Here is a 21,706-nt window from a genome sequence, read left to right as displayed (position 1 = left end):
GTGGGGCGAAGTGCCGCAAAGCGCAAAGCCCCCTGCAGCCAGCCAGAAGGCAGGTCCTCGGCGCAGAGCAGGAAAACTGAAATGCACGAAGCACTTTTGGGCTAATTATGCACTCAGCTGCTTGCCTCTCTACGTAGTCAACTTACGCCGTATGGAGCACAGTCCTTCTTGACACGCTGATAGTCGTTTAGCTAGTAACAATAAATTATTTCCCCGTCTTTTATGAAACGAATATGTGCTTCAGTACCAACTTCAGAAGAACCCGCGCGGGGGCATTACCATGAGCCAGTACAACCCAATCCAGAATGTGACACCGCATTTCTTCAAAGTCATATTTAATATTATCCTTCCATTTACACTTAGGTCTCTCAAGTGGCCTCTTGAACTCAGGATTCACGACTGGAATATTTTTGCAAACATTTGTAATCTCTGCCATGCCCCGTAATATTTTTCTTTGTCACCCTAATATTTATTTGGTGTACAGAATAAATTCCCACCTGCTCTGTTTCAAACTTTAGTTGTAATGAAACGGTGCCCCTGCGTATGTTTCGTATGTGTCATGACTTGCAGTTCGATGCGAAGACGGAAGATTGGTCGGTGTACGCTGCGATGGAACACGACGGCAAAGAAACACAGCCTTCCAGAATCGATAACTCGCGATACTTTGTTCTCGATATCTACATATCAAAGAATTGGCGGACGCAGATGGAAGATTTACATTGAATTAGACTCAGGAATGTAATCGTAAGCTTTCTTTTTTGTCTATAAGGCGAAAGCCCGGGTGTTGCGCTGCATTTCGGTGTGTCCATAACTGTACAATAGTCTAACAGGGCAGACTGTACATTTGTGAAACTCATCAGTGCACGAAATTTGAAAATGTTATTGGATCAGCCGAAACGCATTTGCGAAATAGCTAGCCGCTGGACCTGGTAAGGCTCCTCTCGAAATGCAGCCAATGATGTAGCAAATTGAAGGAATGGTTTCAAATTATCATCGAAAATTGCTTAGCGCGAGAATCCGGGGCTTAGTGGAAAAAAAAGACAGCTGATAATGAACCTGTCGTGGCGTCATGAGACAACGGAGCCCTGGAGCTATAATGAACGCAGGCAAGACGCGCAGATGACAACGGGATGCCCGAACTCACAGAGGCTGGAGACACCAGAAATGAGCGAAAATTTTTATTCCGAAGCCTAAAAGGAAGTTGACCCCGAAGGCGGTAATGAACCTCCGGGTCTTATAAAACACTAACTAAGCGACTATCAGCTTCTCCACGAGGCCTGGTCTCCGTGGAAATAGTTTGGTAGACATTTTTACTCGCATTACGAACCGCTTTTGTTCGTATCTGGTACATCCCGCTGCTGCTGTGGGAGCATTAATCAAATTACGCAAAGTCACAAGATCACGTGACACCAAGAAAAAGATGACTCGGTGCTCTGATTCAATTTCAGCCTCCGAAATAATATCGCAGGAGAGGTCACACCCAGGGTTTGCGTCCTTGAACGGTGACTGACCGTGTCTGTATGCATTACTACACTTGTTCTCTTTCCTGGTTCGTCTGCGCTGTTGAATTTAACGGAATTTCATTGTTTGTTCCATGTTTCCTGTTAACTTATTTTGCGTTGTACACTGCATTATAATTTAATATTTGGTTCTTAGGTAGTAAGTAGGACTTCGGGCCGACTCGTACAAACCAATCCCCGAATTTAATCTGCTCCCCCCCCCCCCCCCGAAATTCTTAAATTTGTTCTGCGGCTTAGTCCCCTCTGCGTCTGCTTCCAGACTAACCTAACCTTAGAAGCGTCTGGTTACGTCATTTCCGTTCCGACCCAACAAAATGACGTCACTCACTGCCGGCCCACAAGTGGGCAACACTGAACGGTCACTCTTTCTTCAGGTATCGGGTACGCCGTGGTGCTGATAGCTTTCTACGTGGACTTCTATTACAACGTCATCATCGCGTGGGCCCTGAGGTACTTCTTCGCCTCGTTCACCAGTCTGCTGCCCTGGACGACGTGCGACAACTCCTGGAACACTCCGCTGTGCCGGCCGGTGAGTCTGGAACTACGTCGTAAAGGCTCGCAAGCAAGAGGGCCTACATCTGGCAACTCCCCTGAGCACAATAATTAGATAAAACCACAGTCGCACTGAAGAAGAAGTAGTTTGAACCGACCATCACTTCGGTTTCATGTTTAACCCGGATTCCTCCGGAACTTTCGGGCTTTAACTGGACGTAAAGTCTCGACGCAGTTCGCAAGCTTTCGGCTTGGAGTTGGATATTCTGATTATGTTAGTGATTGTACTCGGTCCTTCCACGCGAATGTTTGCACAGAATCTTCGGATTTGGCAACCAACGTCTCAACACGTCATTCCACTCTTTGAGAAGATGATAGTAGCTCAGTTGGGCAACAAGTTCCTCGTCTTTAAGGTGATCCAAAATTTCATTACAGCGAATTTCCCCATTATAGATCACTTAATTCAATCCACACACCATTGACTCACTATTAGATTCATATTAATATTATCCTTCCATCTGCACAAGTGCCTTTGAAGGACCCTGTTTCCTTCAGGTTTCCCGACCATAATTTTGCATGGATCTATCTTCTCCCATGCGTTCTACGTGCCACTTCCTCTCAACCTCACATCCGTTCTCAAATTCTTTCGGACATGAGGATGGCTCTTTTCTGGGTTATAGCGCCGTGAGTCTGGTAAAACTTCACCGACGTTTCAGATATGCTTACTGTCTCTATCAGGGCGATGAGCTCGGAGGCAGGATGTCTGTATATTTCTGCCAGACTGCACGTCGCAACAGCCCAGAAGATATCCATCTTCATATTCGCCGCCGTAAGGACCTCAAAGCTCACCCTCGGGTATTGATTTTCGTCTGCGAATCGCACGTATTCCGCGCAGTCCGTGAGGCGCGTTTTTAAAGAAACCAACAGATAAATATGTCATTTCGCGTTGGCCGAAATGTTTCTTTCTCTCTGTCTGTAGTCGGAGGCAGGGACTAACACCCGATAACACACGTTTTGAGCTCGACGCCATCGAGCGGGATATTGGCGACGATAAAACTTTTCTCTATTTTTTTGTAAAATTTGCGCCCGGTTTCCAAAGTTCTCCGACGATTTGCTGGATACAGGTCCACAGACTGGCTACGTTTCAAGGCGGATGTCAGCGAGGAACTCCCGATTCTACATGAGACTGTGTTAATTTCTTCTGTTGCCACGGGGAGTGACCGGTGCCGGGCTATTGTGATCACGGTCATGAACAGTCAGGGTTCAAAAGAGCCAGGGCATTTCTTGTTCAGCTGAGCGACTATCAGCATTTCCAGAGAGAGACTTCCAGTTTGGAGGCTTGACCTACTGTCTTATCGCTCACTTGTAGTGATAGAGGAAAACCACGACGAGGCCCAGTGAGCGCTGGAGGTGATGTGCCGTTTACTGTTCCAGTTTGATGTGAACGCTTGGTCGGGCGAACTCCGACGGAACTGGAGTGACGATGTTGTGGGTCCCATCATCGGCAACCACACCAAGTTCACTTCCGCGGCGTCGGAGTACTTCAAGTAAGTGTCTTGGTGTGACTGAGGAAGGCGCTTATGCACTTTAGTTAGGTACACACGAATTAATAAATGTGACTGTGCCTGGTTCCGGCCACAATTCGCCCAAATAAATGCCGAAATGCGCCTTTCATCTGAAACGCTGTTCTCGTCCCAACGCAGTCGGGCGATCCTGGAGCTGCACCGGAGCTCCGGTCTGCACGACCTTGGGGCGATAAAGTGGGACATGGCGCTGTGCCTCCTGGCGGTCTACTTCATCTGCTACTTTAGCCTCTGGAAGGGAATCTCCACGTCGGGAAAGGTCAGTGCCGTGCCTGTGATCTCCACGCCGACAGCACAGCAGGAACGCAGGACTGACAGCCATTTTTGTGTCGCAGGTGGTGTGGTTCACGGCGCTGTTCCCGTACGCCGTGCTGCTCATCTTGCTCGTACGCGGTGTGACGCTACCCGGATCTGCCGACGGGATCAAGTATTACCTCAGCCCAAATTTCTCGGTCATCTCCAAAGCTGAGGTAGGACTTAATCAGTCTTTTCCAGTGCTGTACGTTCATTCACGTCTAGATAAAAGCGTCGTTTCTCTAAAATAACGATTTATTTGTGTCGTGATTAAACATTTCGACAATTTTCCTCCAGTGACGCGGATAATAAGTCACAAACGCATTTTAAAAGTCGTGGACACGAATTACAGCGTTCCGCTTGAGACAACTTCACTGACGCTCTTATTCATGCTACAGGGTGCCCGTGGAGGCGCGGCTTCGCGGAGACATCGTTTCACAACATCGTAACATTAAAATAAAAATAAATAAATACCAGGGCAGTATTTGGCATTTCGTTACGCTATGATCTCCATCCTATATCGTAACTTCGAGTTGTACTTCTCAGAATCCCCCCAAAATATTCGGTTTTATTACTTCTTACTGCTGGTAGTGTCAGCGTTTGTATTATTTTCATGAACAGCCTGTGAGCTGCAAGACAATGCTCAAACCCCCGCCCTTCACCACTTCACTCCTTCAGTCTCAGAGCCTTTTTAATATTCATTTCGTCCAAGTGAACTCGGTGCAGTTGCCGGCAGCCAATCCGAGTCCTGTCACGTGACGACCGTAATTCCGCACTTCGCTCTCGGAAATGGAAACTCCGTGTTTTCTTACGGACTTGGTCGACCACGAAGCAATGAATCCTGAAATAATTCGCACGCGGAGTTTCTGCACGTAGTAACACAGATCAGTGCGTCTGTGCCTTTTAAAGAAGTCGAAATGTGCGTCCGACTGAGAAGGGGTTTGAGAGGGAGGCGCGCAAAGCCCAGAAGGGCGGATGGAATGAGTTACGAGCCGCAGTTCAGAATACGCGCCTCTTACCTTCGGCACGTTAAGGGAACTGAGGGTGTCCGATAACGGGGGTTACGGAGGATAATCGTTCGTAAGAGGGAGGGAAATCCATAATTCGTAATTTTCGCCAAACATTATCTGGGTCGTGAAATCATGGAGGATGAGATGGGCGGAAACTGTAGCACGCATGGGAGTGATGCGTGCAAAATTTTGGTTGGGAATCCTGAAGGGAAGCGACATCTTTGAAGACCTAGGCGTAGATGGGAGGATGATATTAAAACGGATCTTGGCGAAATAGGATTGGAAGATGTGGATTGAATTCATCTGGCTCAGAACAGCGCCCCTCTGCTTGTCGCTCCGCCCCGTGCGACGGGAATTTTCACGTGTACTTACACTGCAGACTGAAAAGCATCGGATTCCTTTTCCAGGTGTGGGTGGACGCAGCCACGCAGGTGTTTTTCTCCCTCGGCCCTGGTTTCGGCGTCCTCCTGGCTTATGCGTCGTACAACAAGTACCACAACAACGTGTACAAGTAAGTGCTCTAGAAAAATACTAAGCTCTTACGCAGGCCAGCGCCATCAAATTGACTACATTTCCAGCGTCGGTGGACGTGTGAGGGCGGGCAGCAGTTGAGCCGGCGACGTTAAAGTTGCGGGTCGTGACAGCCTTGCGCCTGTTTTCAGGGACGCTTTGCTGACCAGCGCCATCAATTCCTTCACCAGCTTCATCGCAGGCTTCGTCATCTTCTCCGTGCTGGGCTACATGGCCCACACCTCGGGCCGGCCCATTCAGGAGGTCGCCACCGAAGGCCCTGGACTCGTGTTCATCGTGTACCCCGCAGCCATCGCCACCATGCCTGGCTCCATCTTCTGGGCGCTCATCTTCTTCATGATGTTGCTCACGCTGGGTCTCGACAGCTCGGTACGCAGCCAGTCCACTGAATAGCATTTAAGGATTCAGTCCGTACCGCGAAGAAAACACGGCACTTCACCATTACGTAGATCAATTGGTTAACGCTGTTTAAGGAAATAATCGCTGTTTATTCTGAGAATCAAAAGGAACCCATAGATACACTCTGTGGGCACAATACAGAGTTACTGTTGTGGGCTTCGTCACCAAATATAATAATAATGATATTCGTGTTGACAGAAATGTAACCTCAGACTTACATCAAAGGAAAAAGAGTGAAGTGTCTTATCACAAATGTTCAATCCACTTCGGAGAGGTGAGTGAAGCGATTAAAATATTTCGATGTTATCTTTAATTTAAAAATAGAAATACGAAGTTTTAGTGTAAAAAAAATCAGAAGGATCTGGGAAACTTAGACGTAGATGAGAGGATAATATTAAAGTGCATTAAGGGATAAGGTGTGAGTGAAGTGACTCAGAATATGGTCTTGTAATGAGCCTTCGGTTCCATTAAAGGCGACGTACCCTTTTCGTGATTTGTCTCGCAGTTCGGCGGGTCGGAAGCCATCATCACGGCGCTGAGCGACGAGTATCCGGTGATCGGCAGGAACCGCGAGGTGTTCGTGGCCTGTCTGTTCACGCTGTACTTCGTGGTGGGACTGGCCTCGTGCTCACAGGTAGGTATGTCTTCTGCCTGCTCCAAAGCGCCGTTCGCCCTCCGAGTCGACAGCGCCGCTGCCACTGACTGCCCTCCTGTTCTCTGCGCAGGGTGGCTTCTACTTCTTTCATCTGCTGGACCGATACGCCGCCGGCTACTCCATGTTGTTCGCCGTGCTCTTCGAGACCATCGCCGTATCGTGGATATACGGTACGCAGCTCCCCCCGGCCTTCGGGACCGACGCCACGGAGCAGATTCGTTCTTGAGCAGCTGATAGCCAAGAAGTTGCCGGGTCCATAAGAGCCAACCACTTCATCCTATCCTCAGCTTAATCCTGTCCACGCCCTCACAGTTACCTCCTTAACGCCAGTTTTAATAGTTATCGGATATAGGCCCACGTCTCCAACTGCTCTCTTAAGTTTTCCTACCCAAATTGAACTTGTAAACTCCCATCTGTGAAACTGAACATTAGAGCATCTGCAAATGAACGGTCTGATTAATGTTACGTAATGATAGTTCGTCCAAACTAGGCTGCGCTTAGTAACAACGTAGCATTTGAGCCTTAAGAGTGCTGTACTTACATCAACATTGACTGGCTCAGTGAGACTCGACGTCTGGTTTTCAGAACTAGTCACTAAACCCAACTGTGCTTGGAGATTTCAATGCCAGAATAAATGACAAACTTTGCTTTGAGCCCGCCCGTTATTAAAAATGCTAGTTATTTCAGTAATTTCTTAATTAAGTTAAACTTGTAATATTCAAGTACATTTCAAGCCTACAGGCTGTTCGCTTTATGTTTAATACACTCTGATTACTGTTGTATGTTCCTTGGCGATTCATAGATTATTCCTGCTCATTTCCGTCAAGCTAAAAAGTTCAGATTGAGGCAAAGACTGGGTCGCCTGTATTGATGCAATTAGGCTTCACGCCCGACAGCAGTGTCGGAGAAGTTGCCGCGGAGCCGCGGCGAACTGTGGTTTGCGAGGAAACTCGTTTAGCGCAGTTACTGTCGCCCGACGTCCGTCTTCTGTCTGTCTGTAGTCGTTTCGTGCTCCGTACAGAAAATTGCGCTTAGACAACGCGTTCGACTGTGCACGCATTTTAAGCTGACTTACTGTTGAAGTAGAGGCGACTAAGCAGTCTGCAAGTTGCCTCGGGTGAGAATACGTGGCGAGAAAGGGCCGAAACTGAATACAAGCGAACAAAACTCGCATGCATCAGAGTCCCTTCGGACCTCATGCAATCTCATTTCCTGCAGGTACCCAGCGGTTCTGTGACGACATTCGGGACATGATCGGCTTCTCCCCCGGACTCTACTGGCGAGTGTGTTGGCGCTTCCTGGCCCCTGCGTTCCTAATGGCAAGTAATTTGCTTGGCTTCAAATGTGTTGCTTTGTAGCGTTTTAAACACGCACAGAGAGAGAGAGATTCTGGTAGGAGCAGCTTTGAGGCTGAGGTGATTCATGGAGACGTCCACAAAAGTACATCACATATTTATTATTGTCATTGCATTGTGGAGACTGTTGGCAAATAAGAGAATTTTCTGCTTTTGTCGTTCCAGCGCGGTAAGAAATAGTTTTTGAGCAAGATGCTCCAATGCTGCGCGAGTCATGTGCAGATTTTCAGAATTTTTCTTTCAGAAAATGTAATGTCTTCTTTGGAGACACTTCGGCGGTACGAGAGAGTTTCTGTTTAATGCAAATATTTATTAGTGTTTACCTGCCATAGGCTCTTTGCCGTTGACAAAAACCCTATTGGAGGAAGTAAGTTTAATTATTCATAAGACGACTATACACGTCCTTCATCGGTGTCTTACTCCACTCTGAAAAGACCGTATTGTTCGTGTGATACGACCTTGTGCTGTCGTGTCACGTGATAGTTGCTGTTGTGGCTTTCAGTTCATCATAGTGTATGGGCTGGTGGGCTACGAGCCGCTGACTTACGAGGAATACGTGTATCCGGTGTGGGCCAACGTGCTGGGCTGGATCATTGCAGGTTCCAGTATCGTCATGATTCCAGGGACGGCCGTGTATAAACTGCTAACAACACCTGGCACATTCATGCAGGTGAGTTGAACACGTGTTTACCATTGGCTGATGATTTATCAGCTGTTTTCCTGTGATGAAAGTGGACACGCACTTAAAATTTTTGTTCTATTCACCTAAGAGATTGTAAGTGCCCTGGTTTCTGCACAATAAACCTCCAAGCGTAGCAAATTGCAGTCTGTGTTCAGTTTACACTGTCGCTGATGTGTACTCTCAACAGCGACTAAGGTTTCTGACGACACCTTGGAGGGACCAACAGACCGCTGCCATGAACGGCGTGCGGACCGACCCAATCCAGGTGAAGCTGACCACTGCTCCAGCTGCTGCTGATAATGTCTGAACTGGGATTTCACACAAGGTGAGCCACATGAAGAACCAAGCGCCACAGATAGTTCTCAACAGCTGGAGAAGGGACGGCGTTAACGCCGGGAGAATCTTGTTTCTCATTACTGTTGTACTTGCTGTTTTAACAAATAACCACAGGATCTTCCTTTGACAGTGGATAATTAATCATCTCATCAAGAATGGGGCATTTCTGAAACCAGTTCAGTTATTCAGATCCTAACTACCAACTGCAGTTAAGAGATAGCAATTTTACGTGGGATATCTATGAAATATTTTGATAATTTTTCTCGTTTTCAGCTACCTCCCGTAAATGGACCGGGATATTTCTTCTCTTCCAAAATGAACAACATTGCTCCAACATGTGAAAGAAAAGGAGATTTTATTTGTTGAATATAGAATAAGTTTGTAGTCGAGTAACACGTAATCATGTTATAGAGTAAAGGGTAAACAAATGTATAAGAAAGAATTGATGCGTGAAAGAATGTTTTGTTGTTCCATATAATCTATCGTTTCAATAATAAATTTGGGATGCAAGGTTGACTGGATGGACAATTTTCTGAAAGAAATCAAAAGTTGAAACAAGGCGGGGCTGGGAAATTATCATGAAAATCTGAACAGACTTTTCACTGCAGATATTAATCTCCAAACCATCTGGAATTGTTAACTCGGTGAGAGTTTGAGAAGCATTACTCACTACAAGAGTAGACACCCCAGTTCTTGTTCACGTAGTAATGTTGCATAAACTGTTAGCTCGTGCTGCGATATTGTGACCGTACTTAGAACCGCTAGAACCTAAGTAACATATTAATATTCTCAATGTAGAGGCATGTGGTTTGTAGTACAAGTAGTGATAGGCCTAGCAAAGCTGATTGGTAGCTTTTTCTGAAGCGTCGCACTTAGACGTATGCATCGTTCGACAGATGACTTTCTTAATAAAGAATGGCACATGTAGAACTGTAATGCTACTATGATATTCAATTAACATAGATAATTACATATTAAACTCTAAGTTTCTGAATATGTGATTGATAATGGACTTTCCCGTGTTTTAAGTATCGTGAGTTGTAATTTCTTTAGAACGGTCTGAATTGAAGCTTGTACCTCACTTTCACTTGGGTCAGAGATGAACCATAGATAATTTTATGACCTCCATTACACATCAAACGTGACAGTCATTTGCAAATATCTTATTCATGATAGAGAAATTCATGTCATTTATGTTTGTAGTGTGATTCAGCTTTGTATAAAACATAACCGGGCAGCTGTTTCAAATTATCGCAGAGATGGCCCTTGAATGTTGAAATCCAGTTATTACAAATACTAAAACAGAAACTCTCAACAGAACCGGGGTACACTAATGATTCTGCTATGTATGCCCCCTTTTAATGACTGATACTAACTAGGCTGCACCGTCTGGTAAATATACGCTACTCCTTCTGATAAAGTACGACGTCGTCCATCTGAAAATAATGCCGTCTGAATCGATCGATACGGTGTTTGCTGTTTCATAAGCATGTAATTAGTACTGCATTAAATTACGTGTACGAACAAAGCACAAACCTTCAAAACTGCAGAAATGCAGATAACGTATCGTTCAGAAAGTATGAAACCTTAAAAATATTCACAACACCACTAGAGACATTACAACTTAACAGAACATGTAATTTGTACTTATGGTACATTATTTTAAAGTATAGAGAAATTTTTTCATTGTGAATTCTGGTTTTTAAAATATTCACGATACTCCACGTAAGACAGGACAACCTTGCATCATACTTAAAGCTCATAAAAGCATATTACATCAGAGAATTACCATCTGATAATAAAGTTTTATAATGACTCATTCAGTGTCTCTGAAACATTCCACGAATACTTTACATGTAAAACACAAATGCGCATGCTCATAGCTCTCAGTAACAAGGGAGTAATTCCACTTTGAAATTAAGTTGTTATCCTTTGGTTTCCTGAACAGATTTATAAAAATGGATCAATTGACCATGTAATAGTTTTCATGTGTACTTATGCTTCTATAGAGTCTAGTACTATTTCAGTGGAGGATATATTAAAATGTTCAGTGTGCTTCCAATTGTAAACTAATAATTATTATAAATTTGGAAACCATAAAAGTGAATAATTATTATACATCAGTGTGATAATATAATTATGAATTATTACAAATTTATATATTTTATTGTGCAATATTCTCTTGTTGTATAACATTTGTGTGTGTACTCTTTTGAATTGTGAACGATACTGTCGCTGTAGAGTTGAGATTAGGTTAGGTTTTCCTAAGACACACATGCACGCACACATATATTACTTGGATAAACCAGTATCTGTTATTTTATATTGCAGAATTTACACAAAATTCGAAATGAGCCATTAACAGCCATTGGCGATTTTCGAACGCACTCTCTGTCCAGAAGCATAAAGTTTGGCAAGAAACTAATGCTCATTATGTAAATACCAGATCTCGCGTGCTGTTATACATGTTGTCTTCACGACGCCGTAATATTACTGTGACACATAGTGCAATACACATGTAGGCAGTCTTCAATGGTCTTCGTACCACACGTTTTACGCGGTGCGGACCAAGACTTTGCTGTGGCTTTTGTACATGTGCAATGTTTATAGTAGCCATTGAATGTATTTGGTGATTCTTAGACAAATATCATAAGTACTTATATTTGCACTAGTTGAGGCCACTGCATGTATTCAGTAAGGAAGTGGAAGAGTATTATGAAAACAAAAGACAGGGAATGTAACCATTTTCGGGTATAATTGTCTATATACATACCTATATTTGTTAAACACTGTATTTAAATATGTATGAACACAATGTATTTTTGTTATGGTATACGCATAATACTTCTTTAGAGCATTTTACTTACTGCGTAAAATAAGTTGTAAGTGACGAGACTGTGAGTGGAATAATCGAAGCTCACTCGAGTCTCCCGTGAGCAGAGAAATTCCTCGCTGGGCTGTAGGGAGCAATAAGTTGTACAAAGGGCATATCAGTTTGTATGGTCTCTGCAAATTTTTGTTTGTGTCTTCATGAAAAATATTTTATATTTATAAATGAGCATTGTAAAATTGCATTTTTAACTGTCTGTGAGCCATCTGTGAATGGGGGAGAAGGGTTAATAAAATCATCTTAATATTAATAAGAAAGATGTATGTCTCATGTAACATGACATATTCATGATTTCTGGCGATTACGTACACAAAAGAAATTGTGAGAGTATTCGTAGGCATTTGTTATAAATTTCAAGTATCCCAAGCATGCAAATAAATTATAATTAAAGCAGGCTTAACATGGTAAATATATACCATACTTTCTGCATTAACTAACCATTGTACTACATAGCCACTGTATTGGTATTAAGCAGTTATTTTAGTTTATAAATCAGTTTAGACGTACGTTGGTCCTTAATTTTAACCAGATGTTAACATACAGACAACCTGCAAATATAATGATGCAAATAATATAACTGAATGTAATAAAATAAAAATAATAGCTACATTTTGTTTTATTGCATAATACTAAACCATATAAGATATGTATATATCATGACAGCGAAAATTTTCATCAGTATTCTTGGGTTGTGATGCCATGTAGTCTTGTTCATGTCATGACAAACATAACCTCAATTCAGACAACTAAACCATTTCTAGTGATTAAAGGTCAAGTTGCCCCTTCGGCTAACCAACACACCAGGAGGACATGAGTTGAAGCTCTGCACTACATGCAGTTGAATGGTCAGCTTTAACCTTTGGTTGCTTTATACCACTGAGGAAGATTCTTACAGACAGTTTGTAAGTATTGTGTACTCCACATCCTTTAAGTATGTCTTTGTACAGAGCAGTAGTTCTGCTTATAAATTAGTTTAATGTCTCTTAGCATTAGATGATGTAAGAAAACATTATTCTTCTTTATTTTATTGCATTTAGTGTTCTGCACAACTTTCTGAATCAGAACTATGCACTTATCATAACTCAAACACTGATGAATAATGAAGGTGACTCCATTAAGGATTCATAATCATGTGTCCAACATTTATAGGAATTATTTGCCTACCCACCAGCAAATAAATTCTGGAGCAGTAACTTTTTCAAATGAGAAAAGAAGTTGATAAAAAATTAACCCACTTCTATTAAAGCTTCTGACTAGGAAATTTGTGGCAAAGTGGAGCCTATGATAATGCAAGATTTATATTAAGGTATAGAGACATACAGTATGTACAGTTCGTAACATTCTTTATGTAAAGAAAACTGATGTCTCGAGTCAGTCCTCGTTTGGTACCCAGACTGCTAACTGCAGCAGAAAGTTGTGACAAATTATTGAAGTTGTTTAAACAGAATGTGATAATTTAGATGGTGATCATCTCAGTTATGATGCTATGTGGTCTAGTAGGTGGTTACCAAAATTTTAGAGAAACTTGCCACTTCTTTCTTGAAAACTGGCAGCTTAATTAACAATCCTTAACATGTTAATTCCTCTGTGGAGCATTTAAACAAAAACACCCACCTTAAATTTTTCTCCGGCACTCCCAACGAAATTCCCATATAATTGTAGGGGGTTTCATAACTGAAAATATTCAACTCACTTGATAGTTAATTTCGCAAAGAATTCATATTTTAAATGTGACGCCTTACGTCATTGATTCGCAGCAATATCGATTTGTACATAGGCGATAGTCGATCGCAAGGAAGAGGAACTAACGGAAACATGGATCCTGTAAAAGACGAGTTGAGTGAAGTTGAGAAGGATATTTTTGAGAAAATTGCTAATAATGATGTAAATGGGCTGAAAAATGCCCTTCTACAACAGAAGATGAAGGTAGATATCTACGATGAAAACGGCATGACACCATTGCAGCATGCAGCCTACAAGGGGAATAAGGAAATTGTACAGATGCTGTTAGATCAAGTAAGTGTCATACGCTGTTCATTTTGCATGTATTTGTAGGTTAGAGTTCAGATGGATTGAGTATTATAATTACTCGGTGTAGAAAGTATTAAATTACTTGGACGTGTATTAAAATCACGAACAACAATTTAAGAAGGGGCAATTTATAATTTAATTTAAAAAGGATTTTGCTGTAGAGTTTTTATTTTACGTTAAACATGTAAATTTACGTTAAATTACGCTCATCATTGTATGTTTTGGATACTCTTATTTTCTGAATTTAGTGGCATAAATACCATCGTTGTTAGAGACTTGAGATATAAACTATTTTTATTGAAGTATTTTTCGTAGTAGTGTTGTTACTCGTTTTGGGCAAAAAGTCAAATGATCCTCATTTTCATCTGATGAAAATAGTGAAGCAGCTATTCCATTGAATGTGCCTGACTTCTCAGCAATTGCCGACAGCTATTTCTACATACAGTAACACTATCTGCTAGATGCATGTGATAAATATCTACCTCTGAATTAGTAAATTTATGTACACACTTTTTGAAATATTGCATGCACATATTTTAATGTAGACAACACACATTTTATGTTTCACTGTATTAACTACCCATGTTATTTTTCTTTCTGCTTTAACATTTCAGAAGTTTGGAGTTACCTGAGCAACTGTAATCACTAATACATCTGATTTCTTTCAGGTCTCTTACTCCAGGTGTGTCAGAGTGGATTCGTGGTATCACTCCCTGAATTTTAAAGTACAGAATGCAATTGTCCTTGAAAATAAAATTTATGGGACAGTCATTTGGATTGATGTGTTTGACTGTTTCAGGGTGCAGATGTTAATTCAGGAAATCATGAATTTGGATACACAGCATTACATCTTTGTGTACTTTCCGGAAATGCCGAGTTGTGTCATCTTTTACTTATGGCTGGTGCTAAAAGTCAGACAACCAATTCGGTTGGACGCACTGCTTCTCAGATGGCAGCTTTTGTTGGTGAGGGTTACAAATAGTGTTGTATTATAATCTGATACTTTAAAATATGTTAACTTACCACTTTTATTCTTGAATGTAATAGCATGAAACTTTCACTCACTTTTGTAAGCTCTTGAGAAAATGATTTCTTCAACTGAAATGTGTTCATATGTGTAAACCACATTTAGGCCTTTTGAATGCTTTTATTTTCACAGTCTTTATATCAGTATTTATCATAATTACTTCCTTTTTAAGGCGTAACGTAAACAATCGTTAAGTCGATTGATTGTTGGTGCATTGTGTTCTGTGGTTTTGGATGGAGAGGATTGCCTCTAAACTCAGAGGGTAGCTACAAATATGATGAATAAGGCATCCCAGACAATCATCAATGCGTGTTCTTCCAGTTCAGGCTTGTGTGTGTGTGTGGGGGGGGGGGGGGGGGGGGGGGGAGGAGACAACCCATCGCCATAAAAAGAAGTAACATGTTACAAGATGCTCATCTGACAGATGTTTGAATTGAACTAAAGTGGCCCTTTTTTTTTAATTTCAGGAAACCATGCTTGTGTTGCAGTAATCAACAACCATGTTCCAAAATCAGACATTGATTACTATACAATACCACAGGGTCTGGAGACGGAGCCAAAGCTTCCACCAATACTTGCTGTTCCTTTTCATAAGTTTGTAATGCAGGTGAGTTCACAGTTTTTAGCCACCCTGTTCCTAAGCACCATGCCATGAGTGGAGGTAAAGTTCCGCTCACTTTTGACTTGAGCACTTGATGAATGTCAGTGGTTTGCTTCAGGCTCAAACTGCTTTACCCCAGGGACTTTCAGGTGGGCACCACGGCTGATAAGGACATCGTGGTAAAGCGAAGAATTCCCATTTCTTTCAGGAACCGAACCCTGGTTGTCCAGCCCATTGACAGTAACTTTACAAACTAAACTGTTTCAACTCATGAGCCATAAATGAACTTTTTCTCAGACAGACAATGAATACGGTGTGACACCATTAATTAAAATTATTTGGGACTAATTTTTCTGCAGTCTTTGGTATACTCAGATTTGGTCAAGGGATTTCTGTATCTCCAGGAAGTCCAACTTTCCAGTCTCGTCATTGTGACCATTCCGAGTACTGAGCATTAATGCGTTGATGTGGGCCTGATGACTCTGAAGAACGTAGGGTGTTAGGGATTCAAGTGGCTGGGGATAGTATCCAGTTGCAAGCTCTTGTGCATGTGGGAATGAACCTTTAGAGGACTCAAAATGTTGAGAATTCTTTAACAGCTGTCTCAAAAGTTGTAAAATAATGTCTGTTGTCTTCAATCTGTCTGCGTGTAACAACTTGATGGCTGAACAGATTTTTGTAGAAAGACCAATATCAACGACAATAATGCACACTTTACATGAAGACCTGCGCGCATTTCCGTGGCCGGGAGCAAGTGGATTGGTTGTCCACAGGCTATATTACCCTTGTTATACGTTCTTTGGTTGCCGTGGTTATTATGATCACCGTGGTTACCTGAGGAATATCCATCCAGCGGAACAACCACGTGATGGAATCATTCTTAAGACTTCCTTCTCTATCTAAGCTGCTTTAAACTTAATGTGGCTTATGTGTGGTAGGCGAAGACTACGTGAGCATTTGAACACGTGATCGTGGATTGCCTTGCGAGTTTCTCTTTATTTTATGCGAATGTCTCTGCTGCGCAGTGTATGGTATGCAAACATTATGGTTACTTTGCATCTTGATACCAATCGTCTGGAGTGGAAGATACGCACATAAAGGCTGTTATTTCAGTCATTGAAAATTGGTAAGCTTGTATCAGTTTTGCAACCACGGTTTACTTAATCTGGTTCTTAGTGATAAAAGATTATTTTGGAATGTTTTTCACAGTTTTAATTTAATTTGAAAGTACTGCAAGAATGATGATTAAAACACAAGTGTTCCGTGGGACACAGGTTCAGACTCACTGAGTATTCACTTAATTAGATGATATCTGCATTATGCATTTTGAAAAGTCTGTCACTCTGATCAGTTTAGTTTCTAACGAAGACTCTCTTTCCAACAGGTGAATGTACATCCTGTTCGAGTAGCCCTTAATCTTCAGAAGGCTCCATTATTGGTAGAGAATTTGGGCAAAGTACAGAAAGTACTAGAATTGATGAGTGAGCGGGAAATGAAACGAGGCATAGAAACAAATGAGGTAATGGCCTTCAAATTTCACTATCTGGCATTTATAGCGGCAGAAGTGGCGCGCTGCCGGAGCAGACAGCTGGCTGCTCAGCAGGAGAAGCACAAAGACGGTGGATACGAGAAAAAGGAGGGGGAAGAAAGGCGGTCAGATCCGGTAGAGCTGTTCGCTAGGAAGATGCTTAAATGTGGGCGCAGTGGAGATGGGAACACACCAGAATTCCAAGAGAGCTTCTTGCGAGAGTGTGTGAGGGAGTTCCCGTACCGTGAATGTACCGTGTTCAGGCAGATGGTAATGAGTCTGGCACAGCAGGATTCACCTCAAGCCCTGAGTATTATTGCTGCCGCTATAAATGGGCAGAGAGGTTTTGCTGATACCTCCACTTCATTTTGTTCGACTTGTGGGGAGGAAGGAGCACCCAAGAAGTGCTCAAAGTGCAAGGCGGTGCAGTACTGTGATCGAGAGTGCCAGCGTCTACACTGGTTCATGCACAAGAAGGCGTGTGCTCGGCTGTCGCAAGCGCCTAACAAGACTCTCTCGCTACCGACGTCCAAAATGGAAAACCTGAAGGTCAACTGAAATCAAAATGTTGCGAAGAACTTAAATCTTCGTTACTTTAGAATTTGAAAATGTAAATGTTTTTAAATGTCACTTTATTTTTGTCGATGATTGTAAATGGTTTCTAGCCAAAGTGTGGGGCATAGTGTCCAGAAATCAGTTAGGCAGATCAAGTTCTTAAAGTAAATATGTGAGAATATTTCCCAATGAAGCACATCTTTGTTTTCTGATAAGATGCCCGTAACACTTTTGCTCGACTACCGCTCGTTAACCCATCTTAATTCCTCGTAACTTCTGACGTTCTCTGTAAAGCCCAGCATGTGTGCCTAAGCAAGAGAAATAGTACTTACCAATTTTCTTCAGTATATTCCATTGTATGTTCTTTATATTTACTCTGGGATGGTTTATCAACTTTTAGTTCGACATTGTCATTGTCAATGTGAGTTTAGTTGTGGTTCGTATGTCTAAGGCAAAACACTGTGTGTTGTAACATCTGCATGTAATAGGGCAGTAAAATTATGTGAGATCACTGCGTGTTCTTTAATTTTCTGTTTTCAGGAATTCTTTTTAATGTTTTGAGAACCGTCTTCATGTTGTGACATCATTATCCGCATCATTAATGATTTTGAATAACTAACTCTTCTTCTCAGCTAATGATGTTTTTACGGAACTGTGTGTACCAGAAGTAGTTTTCCGTCATTTTTGTGCGTGAATTTCAAAAGATGGATGTTTGGACGTGTTTGCGTCCATTCGGAGTGCCTGTTAAAAATTGCAATTCTGTTTGGGTACACGAAAGAACTCGTGAGCAAGTGACTGGATTTCTATGTTATTGTGTGCATAGAAATAGAGGTGAAGCGTTAGAGCGAAGCAGTATTTCCTTTTAAATTGTTTGAGAAAAATTAAATCAGCGTTTTGTTTTTGGAAAAGTTTTGTGAGGTATTTTTATTTGTACTTCCTTCTTGTTTCGCACTGTTGCATACTGCCGGGAAGAGACTGACCGCGCGTTAGAATTGTCCGTCTCTCACGCCTCGCATAGTGTCGGGGTGTGAAGCCGTTGATATTTGGGAAGTGGGTAATTTTAAATGCTACTAATTCCTGTAATTTCACTTTGATACAGGTATTGACCCAGTGACCTCTTCTGTCTGCGGTGGTGTATTAGAGCTCTTTGTGTTCGTTCGTTGCACGTATTTATCCGTTTTGTCCAGTTGTTTCAGCAGCATTCTTACGTCTTGTTTTTGGCCTACTGTAGTATATTTCTGAATAACATCGTATTCATGTTCCTGATTCCATGGCACTTGTAGCATAATTTTGCCTTTTTTCATTCTTTCTCATGAAGACACAATCAACGTAACGCCTCAAATAACGTATCTTCATTTGCCGTTAAGATAATTCCTAATGACATCCGCATTGTGCCAAGGTTAAGAGTACATGGAGCTTTCCCTCCACGCTCTGTACACGGGGGTTGCTCACCCTTGAAGCTTTTTATGTATAATAAATTCAGCATCAGAAGTTGTCGCATTTGAGTGTTCAGGTGCTAATAATTCTAACAATTGTGGGTGGTTGAGTAGCAGCGTAGTTACATTTCAGTAATTTGTCGTGAATTTCTCTGAAACATCAGAAATTAACAGGTGCTCACATCCTATTTATGTACGGTCAATTTTAGTAGCATTCTGTCGTGCGCGCTAAGTGGTCTTTTCTCTTCAGGTTTCCTGACCAGTTTTGTATGAATAAGAAACTCAAAATATGTTTTCCGTCCACTGATCCTCTGTGTCCTGCGCCCCTTCCGTCCACCTTATTCAGAAGAAAGCTGCTGATTCTGACTTTGTACAATTTGAATGACGTTGACTGCTCACAGCCACTAGGAAAATCCAGAATTCAGTTGGTGCCAGGTGACCAACTATCCTGGATGACATTTTTATGTTTTTATTCACTTCCTCTAGTCTGATGCTGGGATACCATAAAATAGGCCACAACCACGCACATTTTTCATATTTATTTATTTATTTGTGCATGCATGGAGCAAAGTCCGGTTTAGCTATCTGATAGTCGCTCAGCTGGTAAAGGAATTCTCCAGATTTTATGGAACCAAAAATTAATTTCTGTTCTTACAGGAGCGTTCCACTGGCCCCTGCCCTGGGAAAGTCTTTAAGTTGGCCTCGGCCATCGACCCTGAATCCCTGCAATTTCGCAGTAGGCTGTGCGGTCACTGACGCCGCATGACAGCCCGCTGATTGCACTGGTGGTACTACGAACAACAAAAGTTGTCAGTGAACTGAGTACAACTTACGGGTATGGGGCAGTGGAGTTTTAGCTCCATGCTTTGGGTTTAAGTAAGTGACAGCTTCAAGCTTCGGTCGATTTACCCCCTCGCCCAGGGAAGGAGCTCCAGCCCTGATCGGCCCATAAAATGCTTGCCCAGTGGCCGATCTTTGTGTTGACCTTGAAGTCTGCCATTGCGGTTACAGGGTGACCATTACGATAATGAAAGTAGCTGGACCTAGCGATGTTTCGCCTCTGCTCGGGTCAGGCCCGGAAGTTCCGCGTGTTGTGGCGCGCGCGTTCAACTGGGAGACGCGAATCTGTCATAAACATTCGGCAAGGGCGCTGTGTTTGGGTTTGGACAGGAAGTCGTCCGGGACCCGGCGGCGGCAGTCAAAGGAGGCGGACCCGAGTGTTTGCTGACGTGTGAAAACTAGCCTCTGTTTATGGCTGCCGGCACCTAAACAGCGGGAGGGAACAGATGCACGCCGTTGGATGTTCAAGCGACGGACGAGAGTGCGCTCAGAAGACTGATCGAGACGGCTTGCGTATTAGAATAATTGAGGAAGTCGATGTGGAATGGATCTGAGGTTTTCACGACCATCTCCTGGGTTGTTCACTGAGCAAGAGCTCGCCACCGGCCCCCATCATCAGCCAGATTAATCCACCCCATCTCCCGGGCGGTCTTAATTACAGGACCCTGTGTAGGCTTCGTCTTCGCAGTAAGCGCGAGTTTCTTGAAACGAACGAGCGACCCGCGGTCCGCTGGTTACATATCTTCCATATGTAGATCGATCTGTGAACCCAGAGGACTCTTACACCCTGGCCAGAGAGGGATGATGGCGAATGGCCCGCTGATTTCATTATATCACGTTTACAAAACGTATTTCCTCACAGCCCCGCTGTTATGCCGAGGCGTTCTTTGCGCGGGGACGGATGTCTCTTGTCGTTTTGAGCTACGTGATCTTTGAGTCCTGCTTCATGGCGGTTTAATTAATTTGATTGCTTGTATGCGAGTCTGCATGAAAAGAAGAGTGCGGGCCTTCATATGATCAGAAATGTGGCCCTTGTCCTCCTGACGTCGAGTGCTGAGGCGGACCACTGGACGACCTAATCCGACCAACTTCCCCTTAAAACTGATTCGCCAAGAAGATGTTATTCTGCTGCAGAAGTTTGGTAACAGGTGACAAATTACGAAGCGCCTTTTACCGGGCAACTGTTTTAGAAAAATTTCCGGCCCGATTTCCGTGTTTTCTGTAGCTGGGGTAAAGAATAGCTCGTCGCGTGTGAGGGCTCCATTATCTGTTGCGTCCCTGTCAACTTAAATGTCATTGCAATGGGACGACTTTCACCGAATTTGACGGCGAAACGAAAAATTCTCTGTTGGCGTGTTCACGTACTCCGTTCAGAATTAACCTCTCAGAGACCGCGGATCGTCGTGAAGCTTCAAAGACCACAACAAATTCCACTTCCGGTTCGTCCCTGTAGCCTTCCGGTACCTAAAAATGGCCAGGGAAGCTTCAGATTGGACCTTCGACTTCTGGGTGGTTGCGCCGTGCGGGTAAATGAAGGCGCCTTGTACTGAGGACGGACACACGGCCGGGGGGCTGATTGGGCAGCCTCTGATCCGCGGAACATCCGATATTAGTCGTCTCCGTGTGACATGAGACACCTGCCAGTGGCTTCTGCTTTTTAAATTAATTGTTTTCTACAAGTAACCGACGCGGCTTCAATAATCAGTCCTCTTGATGGGGCGCAGTTTGAAGTACTCTGTCCGCTGCTACTGGAACTCTCGCTGTCTGCTCTGAAATCTAAATGAAAAATAGAGAATTTTATTCCGCAGGTGCTGAGAAATGTGTACAGTTCGCGACTCTAATCTTGAGACTTGCAAGGAATGCGGGAAGTCCGAACCGTTAAAGGCTGGACAGACATCAGGTATCAGACTACTACCCGAGCAAAAACATTGACTACTTACA

The 21,706-nt window shown here is 43.0% G+C and overlaps 2 protein-coding genes across 2 annotated transcripts in view; both read left to right on the top strand.

The window, feature by feature from the left end:
* Positions 1–12,356, top strand: part of DAT (Sodium-dependent dopamine transporter) — a 34,362-nt gene extending 22,006 nt beyond the window's left edge. The window contains exons 8-19 of the mRNA XM_087348979.1: positions 1,895–2,049; positions 3,447–3,559; positions 3,716–3,854; positions 3,931–4,065; positions 5,307–5,410; positions 5,562–5,799; positions 6,335–6,463; positions 6,555–6,654; positions 7,703–7,803; positions 8,342–8,509; positions 8,709–8,846; positions 9,131–12,356. Of these exons, the coding sequence (XP_087205105.1) occupies positions 1,895–2,049; positions 3,447–3,559; positions 3,716–3,854; positions 3,931–4,065; positions 5,307–5,410; positions 5,562–5,799; positions 6,335–6,463; positions 6,555–6,654; positions 7,703–7,803; positions 8,342–8,509; positions 8,709–8,828 (1,502 nt within the window). The 3' untranslated portion in view covers positions 8,829–8,846; positions 9,131–12,356. The remainder of the gene's footprint in view (positions 1–1,894; positions 2,050–3,446; positions 3,560–3,715; positions 3,855–3,930; positions 4,066–5,306; positions 5,411–5,561; positions 5,800–6,334; positions 6,464–6,554; positions 6,655–7,702; positions 7,804–8,341; positions 8,510–8,708; positions 8,847–9,130) is intronic.
* Positions 12,357–13,515: 1,159 nt separating this feature from the next.
* Positions 13,516–18,000, top strand: LOC110840814 (ankyrin repeat and MYND domain-containing protein 2). The gene is made up of 4 exons (XM_022086076.2): positions 13,516–13,763; positions 14,578–14,743; positions 15,273–15,412; positions 16,791–18,000. Exons 1-4 carry the CDS (start codon positions 13,563–13,565, stop codon positions 17,490–17,492), a joined length of 1,209 nt encoding a protein of 402 aa, XP_021941768.1. The 5' UTR covers positions 13,516–13,562; the 3' UTR covers positions 17,493–18,000.
* Positions 18,001–21,706: the final 3,706 nt, after the last annotated feature.

Source organism: Zootermopsis nevadensis, unplaced genomic scaffold, assembly GCF_977971745.1.
Source record: "Zootermopsis nevadensis isolate Lab colony 2312 unplaced genomic scaffold, Znev_1.0 Znev_ptg000015l, whole genome shotgun sequence".
In the NCBI taxonomy this organism is placed as follows: Eukaryota; Metazoa; Arthropoda; class Insecta; order Blattodea; family Termopsidae; genus Zootermopsis; species Zootermopsis nevadensis.
The sequence above is the reverse complement of the archived record's forward strand: the minus strand, read 5'-3'. Positions and strand labels throughout refer to the sequence as shown.